Source organism: Manis javanica, chromosome 8, assembly GCF_040802235.1.
Source record: "Manis javanica isolate MJ-LG chromosome 8, MJ_LKY, whole genome shotgun sequence".
NCBI lineage: Eukaryota > Metazoa > Chordata > Mammalia > Pholidota > Manidae > Manis > Manis javanica.
In genome coordinates, this window is record NC_133163.1 from 13,298,391 (window position 1) to 13,308,624 (window position 10,234).

A 10,234-nucleotide genomic window follows, 5' to 3' on the forward strand; every position below is an offset into this window, starting at 1 on the left:
CTAAACAAAATTCCAGCAGAAGTGCTGGTGTCCTTGTCCCCACTCCAGCAGGGTGGGGCAGGTCATTGCCGCTGAGAGCAGTGACCTCCAGGTCCCACTGGGCCAAGGCCCTGGTCCTCCCAGGTGTCCACATCTCAGTGGTCTACCTTCGGGTTAACAGGCCCTGCCAGGCCTTTGGCGCTTGCAGCCGTCCCAAGCCTCATGACCACGGCCAGCATGGGAGCCACCAAAGGGAGGCAAGGAGCCCTCCCAGTTCTTGAGTGAACACGCAGGGTGTCCTCAAACAGCGGGCCTAGGCCGGAGAAAAGCTGTGCCTGGAGAGGAGCAATTTCCCAACCGTAACCGTGGGAAGGAGCAACAACCAGCCCCCCGTGCTTGGAGAAATGAAAGGGAGACACACTGTGGCAGATGCTCATTTGCTGTCTCTCAGGAAAAACTGAGGGGGCCTCAAGGGGCTCCTGGCTTGTCTTTTAAAGTGACAGAGGCAGCAGCAAGCAGGCGGGAAGATGTTGGGAGAAGGGGGGCTTTGGCCTCAGGCAGACCTGGGCTGGCCTGCAGCTCCGAACTCATTGGCCCTGTGACCGTGGGCAAGGCACTGGAACCTTCTGAACCTTGTCTCCTTGTATCTAAAGAAGAAGTAAGTATGAGATAAGCTATATGGGTGCCTAGCATGGCGCCTGATGGGGAGAAAACTGACCATGTGCAGGAAGAAAACAGCAAACAGCACAGGGCTGGTTCTACAGCGGCAGAGCCTGGTGGGACCTACCTGATGTTCTCCACCTGCAGCCATGTAGCCAAGGATGCCTCCTATCTTACCAGGTGGCTTGTCTTTCATCGCCCATTTGCCAAGCCCACACAGCATGTGTGTCCTGCCTGGTAGAGCCACCCAGAGAAAAGGTGGTGTGTCTCCAGTAACTGGATACGCAGACATCATGACTTAAAGGCATACATATGATGTGGCTCCTTTTATTGCTGTCTTGCTGCCACTACCCAGACCCCCTCCCAGCTCTCATTTCTCTGTTGGTTAAATCAGAATATTCTAGAGTGAGTTCAGACTGATGTCCCCTAGAAGAAAAGACGCAGGAGCTCATTAGCCCTCATGTCCTAATGAATGTAACTTGGGAAAATGGCCTCCCATTCTTCCACCTGATCATCAAGGTTGGGAAGTGAGAGTATGGAGCTCAGATTTTCTCTAAAGGAGGGCCAGGGTGGGCAGAACACCACCCTAGGAGCACCTACTTACTGCCACACCCACGTGGATTTCGGCCGTGCTCTAATAGCTAGGAGATGCGGGTGCTCACCCAGCTCTGCAGTGGCCAGCAGTGCAGGAGAGCTCCCGGGAGCCTAGTTACTCACCTGCAGAAGGGGATCAGAATACCTGGCGCGTGGGGATATTTCTCCACCACAGAATAGGTGCTCCTCAGCTGTGGGCACCTTCTCCACAGCAGAAAAAGCAGGCCTGGACCCAGTGCATACCTGTCCTGGCGGTGCCACGTGACATTGCTTTGGAAGGGTCCCCAGGTGAAGTAAGTGAACCATGGACATAAGCACCGTGGAAGTGCTTGCTACTGCTACTGCTACTGCTCTTAATATTCCTCCTGCTAGGAAGCCGGGCCCATGCTGACCGTTTGCTCCTGTTCTCAGCCCACAGGTCCCATATCTCCTCACAGCTGTGTGGAGAGTGGGGGCTCTGGGGAGAGAGCTGAGAGGAGAAACCGCATGGAGACTGGGAAGGGGTCCTCTGCAGGGGCCTCCGTGTGCTGACACAGAGAGCTTCACTGTGGTCCCCGCCAACCTGACCCTGACCAGCCTTGGGAAGGCAGCCAAAACAGCAGTTCACCCTGGAGGCCAGGAAGGCCGTGCAGTCTGAGGAGAGCAAATTTCAGAAGCTGAGGGGAAGGCCTAATTTCAAGCACTGGATTCTAGCCACCTCTCTCGTTCTAAAGCTCCAGGGAGGGCGCGACCCTCTCAGAGCCTCAGCTCTGGCCTAGGACCTGCGCCCTGCAGGGACTCCAGCACAGACATTGTTAAGGCATGTCTGGATGTTCATGAGGAAGGAAACATACACTGTCCTTTCAGTTTTCTTCATGGAGAGGGTAGAGCTGACCTTGAAGCCTTCCGCACCCTGGACGGGGAGGACAGCTTCTCTGCCTGAGGCCTCATCCTCCTGGCCCAGGAAGGCTTCCTGACCTGCCTCCCCTCCCAGGGCTGGAGTTGTAGGGAGGACTCCTCCACAGTGTCACACGCTGTCCTGGGGCCGTGGGTCTCCTTGGCTGCCACCCTGCTGACCCTGTGCTCCTCCCAGCTCAGCCTCATAGCTCCCGGGCTGGGTACTCTAGGTGTGGGAAATTCTCAGCAGTCAGGCCGCTTCTCAGCCAGCAGACACCACTTTCAGGGCCACACGCCCTGGGGAGAGGCCAGCCCGAGCTGCCTCGTGAAGTCATCAGCCTGCCTGCCTCACAGAGCCCATCTTGGAGACCAGAGCTTTTCCGAGGAGGCCCAGCCTCTGCCTGGGGCCTGGGGCTCAGGCTGCGTGCAGCTGGCCCCTGGACAGCATGTTTGTGCCCTGCTGCTGGCTGGTTCTGTTCCTGAGAGCCTATCTGCTGTCCATCGTCCCCTAGTGAAGTTCAGGCTTTAGAACACTGGGGAGGCCTCCTCCGTGCTGCACCTGGGCCACAGAAAGGAAATGCCAGGCTTTATTGGGAGATTTAGGGTGATATTTGAAGGGCCAGCAGGCCATGCCACATTCTTGGGTGGGAAGACTAAACATTGTAAAGATGTCAGGCTTCTCCACGTGTAGTTAGAGAGTTAATGCAAGTACAATTCAACTCCTAAGAGGAATGAACAAAATGATTTTTAAATTCATCTGCAATAATACAAGGCAAGATTGTCAAAAAATACATTAGAAGCAAAGAGCAATGAGGAAAGGCTTAATCCCACCTGTTAAAACATGATGTGGAGTAACAGGAATCAAAACAGTGTAGTACTAATGTGAGAGTGAAGTGTTGGGGCTCAGTGGGAAGTTGTAGAAGGCCCCTGTGTCAGTTAGTAATTCACTGTGCGACAGGCGGCACCTCGCAGGAGTGAGGGGCAGGAGGATTAGCTAGTTCATGTCTGGCAAAGTAGAAGAAATCCACTTAGACTCCTGTCTGCCCAGGTAAAAAGCAGACAATGACTTTAAAAAGGCAAATCACAATAAATAGAATTGAACATGTGTCACTTCTTTAAAAGGAGAACTTTCAAGGCTTTGAAGTGACAAAAAAAATAACTGAAGATCGGCTAATTCAATACTGAAAACTAAAAACTTTTGTTCAAAGAAAAAAATCTCCAGAGTTGTAAAACAGTCTAGACACTTATGATAGCAGATGACTAGCAATCTTCTACAAGGCTTGTAAACAAAGGCAAGGGAAATATTCAACCTCAGTTGTTATTACAGAAATGCAGGTTTCAATAAGGAGGGACAGTCTGTTCTTATGAAATGAACAAAGATAAAGAGCAGTGATGGGGGGGAATGGGGGCAGATGGCCCTTTGGGGATATAATTGGCAAAGTATTTGGAGAACCCTAAAGAGAGTCTTATCTCCTGAACCAGTCACGCCAGTCTGGGGAAATTTGCCCAAATGGAGGAATCCCCCAGTGCCTGTCAGGCTGGTTCCACTGAGCCTCTTCCAGGGCCTCTGCAGGAGCCTGAGGAGGACTCTGCGTCCCTCCCCTGTTGTCCTGCCTCTATCGATTCCTTTTTATCCATTTATACCCAGAATACATGAGTATTTCTCAGTCAAATTCCATTTCCAGAGCTGTAAAGAAGATCTGAATCCGCTACTCTAAAAAAGTGAAAAGACACTGTCTAGAAAGGTGTTCTTCACACACAATTTTTAATAGTAAGAGACTGGGTGTGACCCAGCTGTGTCCCCATGAGGAGGAGATGGAGGAAATGAGGGCGTGTCTGGTGCGTGAAAGAGCACCAACATGTCAGCAGTGGGGATGCACAACTTGGAAACATGGTTATGATAAAATACTTGGAGGCCCACGCAGAACACCTAACTAAAGCTGTGTAAAATGACAGCTGTGCCGGAGTGAGCCTGGGGTGTGCAGGGGACAATGAAAGCAAAAGCTTATTTATGGTAGGGGGACTGTGAGCAATTTGAAACTTGCCTGTTCTAATCATTATGATAGTAAATGCGCCAGATGACATGTCTTTAGGTGCCACCAGCACATGCACACTGGCCTGTGGGCTCAGTGCAGACTGGCCATTCCAGCTGCTTCGTGCCTAGGTGTTAACTATTCAGATGAACCATGTAAAGTGACATTTTTATTGTCTAAAAATGGCTGAGCTGAGTGTGGGCCAGTTCATGTGGTTCAAGCAATTGACTATTAGGGCAGAGTGGGGGAAGGGCTTGAGCCTGCACCCCTGTAAGGAGTAGCTGCAACTTAAGGACAGAGATGAGCCCAGAGCTCTATAGAGTCTCTCTGACTGTGTCTCTCCGATGTCTGCAGGCCCTGATCCTCCACCAGCTGGGCCGCTACAGTCTGGCAGAGAAGATCCTTCGAGATGCAGTGCAGGTGAACTCGACAGCCCACGAGGTCTGGAATGGGCTGGGGGAGGTCCTTCAAGCTCAGGGCAACGACGCGGCGGCCACCGAGTGCTTCCTGACGGCCTTGGAGCTGGAGGCCAGCAGCCCTGCGGTGCCCTTCACCATCATCCCCCGGGTGCTCTGAGCAGCGCCCGCCAGCTTCACTGCCGCTCAAGCCCAGGAGGCCCCGTCCGCACACCGGGCATGGATGGACATGCGAGTGACCACAGTGAACGAAGCAGACGAGCCCAAGTCCGCCCTCCCCACGCCTGCTGTTCTCGCCGGCCCAATGATAGTTTTTGAATCTACTGACATTGTTACAAATGGATTATGTGCCATATTTTGTTAGCTGACATCTCAGTTTTAAGTAAAACGATTATGGAATTAATCAGCAAATGTAGAAGAATATATTCAAAGTTAAAATTCAGTGACAAAACAGATTATTTTTATCAGAGCTGTAAAGAAAACTGTTATCCCCCCCATCACCACTCCTGCCCAACCCTTAGCCCAGAAACCAAATGTGAATTTTCGGTTTCCCGCCTCCGTGCTGGTCCAAGCCAGGACTCCAGCTGACAGTTTCTTGGTTTTGTTGTCAATAATTGTACCACAGGATGAATTACTGTCCTCACTTAAAACAAAGCCTGAGTCCGAGAATATTTATATTTTACCAATATATGCCTGTTACAAGAGAAGGAAATATGAGTTATTTAAGTTTAACTTTTTTATGTGAATTCAGAGTTTATTTATCGATGGAAATATGTACAAAGAAGCTTCAAATGGAATATTTACCGACATTCCTTATACATGACAGACACTTGGCTAAATGGGAAGATGATGTTAATAATAAAATGATTTTTAAATGGACCTATGGCCTGTGTCATTCATGAAAGCCCACAGACCTGAGAGAGGTTAAGGCTCTGTTCCTGGGGGCCCCCCTGGACAGGTCAGTCCTGGGCAGTAGGAGGCCCAGCCCTGATTTTAGTGTGGGAATTTACCTTTCCAACTCCCCCCATGTGTCTGGGATTGGAGCATGGGATTCAGGTGTGGCAACCCACATCCTGCATTCACTGGCTACACAGGATCAGGAATGAGCATGTGACCTGAAGTGACCTGAAGTGGTGCAATTAAAGTGGGAACTGTATGTAAGGAAAGGCTCTTACTCTCCTGTTGGACTTAAATCTGAAAGGTGAGGCTGGAACTGCAGCAACCCTCCTGCCACCACGAAGGGAGGATGTGGGGTGTTGGGGCCAAATGTGAAGCTGGGGACTGAATCCAACAGCAGATAATAAAGACCAAGAACCAGAGAGGCTGAGCAGGCCTCTCCAATCCCCTGGAGCTACTCTGCTGAGCAGCTATAGGGCAGCCCCACCTTGCCAAGGCCCAAGGAAATGTGGAGGGCCGGAGTCCTGATTTTAGGTACCTCAGAGTCTCAAAGCCTCCCCCAAGCTGAACACAACCTTCCTAACTCACTGGGCAGGCAGGTGAGGGGGCAGCTGAGGTCTGGGAAGAGACCGCAGGTAGGAGCCTACCTTGGTCAAAGCAGTTGGCACCCCAACCTCGGCAATGACCCTGTCAGGTGGGATCTGAGGCTGTGGGGTGGTCACAGGTCATGGAATTTTTAACATGAGATAATGGCAGCAAAGGGTAGGTACTCAGTGGGGCAGCAGCTTGCCCTGGCTGGAGGGTCAGGGCCCACCCAGGTCAGGACCAAGAAGGCATGAAGCTGGAGCCACCCAAGGATAATGGTCCAGGCACCATTCTAGCCACTATCTCCCAGGCCAGCTCTGTGCCAGGCCCTTGCTTCAGAAACTCCTGTGCACATCAGCCCATGCTGGGGTGCTGGCAAGGGCCCCTGCCTGCCTGCCTGACAACCATCTGTCCCCTCCATAGTGTCCCCTCTCCCTCGGGAGAACCCCCCCCCCACTCTCCATCCACATGGTCAAAGATGGGCCCAGTGTTGCCAGCCAGCCCTCAATTTCAGTGATTGGTTCAGCTTGGCCAGTGAGAGGGCCCCCTAGGACTTGTGTTATGAAAACATTAGAAAAAAGCCCCTTTCTGTTGGGTTTAGGATGCCAGCCTGGAGCTGCTGTTGGCCATTTTGGCACCGTGTGGGGGCAGCCTTCCTGCAACTGATGCCAGTTCAGGAAAAGAGACTGGGTTCCAGGGTTATGGTGGGAGCCCCGGAGCCCTGGAATCCATCGTGGGAGCTGATACATTTCCCTGTTCTGCCTAGAGCAGAGTGAGTTTCTGAAAGGGGCCTGGGGAATGGGGGAAGTATGATCAAGCCCATCGCTCCCCACCTGGGAACTCTCTAATCCCACCCGCCCACGCGGCCCACGTTCTGCCTTTCAGTAAATCCTGTCCTTTCTACCCCATCAGCTCCAATCCCTCCACCTCCCCCACCGCGTGGCCGCAGCCCACCACCTCTCCCTGCAGTGCTCTCCCTACTTCTGTCTTGTGCCCTGCAATCTCTTCTCTGACAGCCCTGAGTGCCCCCTTAAAGGTGAGGATGGATCCGGCCTCCACCCTCTAAACCCCACCAGGCCTTCCCCATACGTGGCCTGGAAGCAGGCCGTGTGCTGTGCGCTCTCGCTCCCCTGGCCTTCCTCCTTGCCCTCCAGCCCGCTGCATGAATGATGTCGTGCATTCACCAGGGAGCAGAAGCTGGTTTTAAGACACCTACCTGGGGTCACGTGGAAATGGCCTGGCAGAATCAGGACTGCGACCCACGCCTGAGGGATAAATCTTTGAAAGGTGCCCAGGGCTGCCCGGGCATGGGTCTCAGTCCTGATTCCGCCCTTCCCCAGTGCCCCCAGCACAGTCGGTGCTGTTGGACCGGGCAGCAGAAGGGAATCACGAGGCAGGACTGGCCTCTCCGTGCCCTGCTGTCCCTCTTCCGTGACCCCTACCCCTCAGGGAGCCTCTCAGTGCCCGAAGCCCCCTTTCCTCATGACCTTCCTGCTCTTCTCCACTGCCTCTCGTGGCTGGCAGGGTGAACGCTGCCCAATTCAGGCCAAACTGTGACCAGTGCAGGGTGGTACACGGTGGCCAGCCCTCTGGCACTCTCTTGGCTCCTACCCCCCACACTGGGCTCTGTCTCCTCTCCAGGTTCCCTCCTACCAGGAGCCTTAGGCCTTTCTCAGGTTCTGTCCCAGGGGACACGGGGCAGCAGGCAGGCCATGCAGGGCCACGAGGAGCCCATGGGTCCCCACCACACATACACAGCACACAGGCTGGTCCCCAGGAGGCTGACCTCACAGCGGCTGCTGCTCCCACCACCCCCGCAGCAGCCTTCCTCTCTCTCCTGGACGCTCATTTCCTGCTGCCCACACACCCGGCAGCACTCGGAGGAGACCTGGGAAAGGACATCCTGCAAATGTCTCAGACAGGCATGGGCTCCTCTGAAGGTCTTCTGGGGTCCAGGCTGAGGCCTCCTCCTCGAGGCCATGCCCTGGGAGACCCATTCCTGCTCTGCACCTGCCTGGGGATGACATTCACTGAGTCATTTACTGTCCCTCTCTGGGCTTCTGGGTTCAGTGGAAACAGGAACCCCTGCCTAGCCTGTCTTCCAGGCTGAGACATGAGTCAGCAGGCAGCTGTAGGGGCTCTGGATGCCAGGCAGGGGACCCCACCCCATGGGGCCACCATGTGAGGCCTCAGGGCCAGGCTGTAGCAGGACCCTCTGAAGGTTGAGCTGCCCACGGCCTCCGCAGCCCTCCCTGCACACACACCCCCATTTTCTGCTGGTTGGCTCCTGACCTCTGAGGACAATAGAGTTTCCTGGTGACCACTGGGCTATGGGTCACACAGATCTGGCTGGAATCCCAGCTTAGCCAGGTCCTGTCACCTCCAGGGTAAAAAGGGTTTCCAGCAGGTGTCTCGAAGCGGCATAACACTTCCCCTCCCAGGGCTGTTGGGCTTGTTCACATAACTTTGAAGAACAACAGTGCCTGAGCCCAGAGGTGTGCTTGAAGGACACCCGTTCTTCCCTGCCTGGAGGCTGGATCAGTGGTAAGCCGCCCTGGACCGCCCTGGGCTGGGAGCGGGGTGGCGAGGAGCCATGCTGGCTCTCTTCTCCCTCCTCCCACACAGAATGACTTGAAGCAGAGCTGGAAGCCACTGCCCAGAAGAGGAGGCCAGGGGCTTGTGCTGGGTGGGTGGAGCCCAGCAGGTAGCGTCACCTCCTCAGCCCCAGAGGGTTGTTCTCAAGCACAGGGGCCAGAGGGGTCCAGGAGGGAGGTGAAACCAGCCCTGAGGATGCTGCGGGCGGCTCCCATCTGCAGCCCTAAGGCAGTGCCTTGGGGTCCAGTTCAGGCTGTGGGGCCAGCTGGGCTGGAGTTTGAGTCTGGGCCTGGATGCCCACTCCCAGCAACCTTACCAGGGCCACTAGTCCCTGCTGAGTCTCAGCGTCCTCATCTCTCAAATGAGCAGAACAGGATCACTGCAGAGGTTCAGAACGTGTGTAAAACACAAGCCCAGTGCTCAGCACGCCTGTGTGCTCCACCAACAGTGCCTGTTTGAGCATGACTTTCACTGCCAGTGTGTTTATACTCACGGGCTAGAGCCAAGCCTTACCCTCCCTTGCAGCACCCCTGTGGGTCCACTCCCCAAAGCCTGGTGGGAAGGAGGGCATTCCAGCCTAAATTTCAGCCCCACTTCCCCTTGGCAGAACCTGGGAGGGTGGACCCCCCCCCCAAACCGCCAGATTCCCAAGGCTTCCTGTGTACCCAGCCTGATATGGAGCCTCATCCCAGCAGAAACTAGGCTTTCCTACCTTCATAAACTACTATGTATCAAACACTTCACGCAGCCAGACCCAGGGTCCCTGGCCTTAGAAGGTCACAGTCTAGATGGCATTTGGGGAGACAGCGAAGAGAGGTCTAAATAAATAATTACTGGGAGCAAGTTTTAAGTTATGGGTAAAGGACTGGTTTTAGATCAGGTAGTCAGGGGACATCTCTGCGACGTGGTGACAATGACAGGAAGATGCCTGCCACAGAAACATTTTGGAGCCTTGGGTTCTCTGCCTTAAAGACCCTGTGCAGACTTCCAGAGAGCAAACCACAGCCAGGAAACTTGCGGTTCTGCAGTTTTCTACTCAATGCCTGGGTCTGGCCTGTGTGCAAAAGGGCTGGCCCCTCCTCAAACGGCAACAGGGATCTGACCACGTGAAGAGGAGAGCATTTTCCTAGTTGAAAATATGTGATCAACTTTAAATTCTCTCAAAGTTATTTTTTTAATATGGTTGTTCAAAGATAACAAAGTAACTATTTACAAATATTTTTATTAAGCCAGCGGTGGTCTTACACACAGTAAAATTAAGTAAGAAACCAAGTAGAGCTCAAAAACAATGAGACTTTTGGCACAGTGTTTTGAAACCTTGGCTTGCGACTTCATAAAGATATTTTACGAACTTCACCTCATTGCATTTAACATCCCAAACCTGGGCAGCTCCTGTCTTAGAGCCCTGTGTGGAAATGGAATGAGTTCACCCATGTTTTTTTTTTTAAGTAATGAGCAGCTTTTTCTTTTCTTCTGTGGTTATAAAATACATACCCACTGTATGAGTTTCCTATTGCTGCTGTAGCAAGTTGCCACAAACTCAGTGGCTTAAAACAACACAAGTTTATTATCTTAAAGTGCCGCAGGCCAGAAGTCTGA

General features: G+C 53.3%; 1 protein-coding gene across 9 annotated transcripts in view; it reads left to right on the forward strand.

Moving 5' to 3' along the window:
- Positions 1-5,437, forward strand: part of TTC7B (tetratricopeptide repeat domain 7B) — a 227,149-nt gene extending 221,712 nt beyond the window's left edge. For 8 of the 9 annotated variants that reach the window (XM_036991605.2, XM_073241983.1, XM_036991606.2 and 5 more), the window contains one exon: positions 4,497-4,867. In XM_036991605.2, coding sequence (XP_036847500.1) covers positions 4,497-4,718 — 222 coding nt within the window. In that variant the 3' untranslated portion in view covers positions 4,719-4,867. Of the gene's footprint in view, positions 1-4,496 lie in introns of all 9 variants that reach the window. The other variant, XM_073241981.1, reaches the window with a different exon arrangement.
- The last annotated feature ends 4,797 nt before the right edge of the window (positions 5,438-10,234 follow it).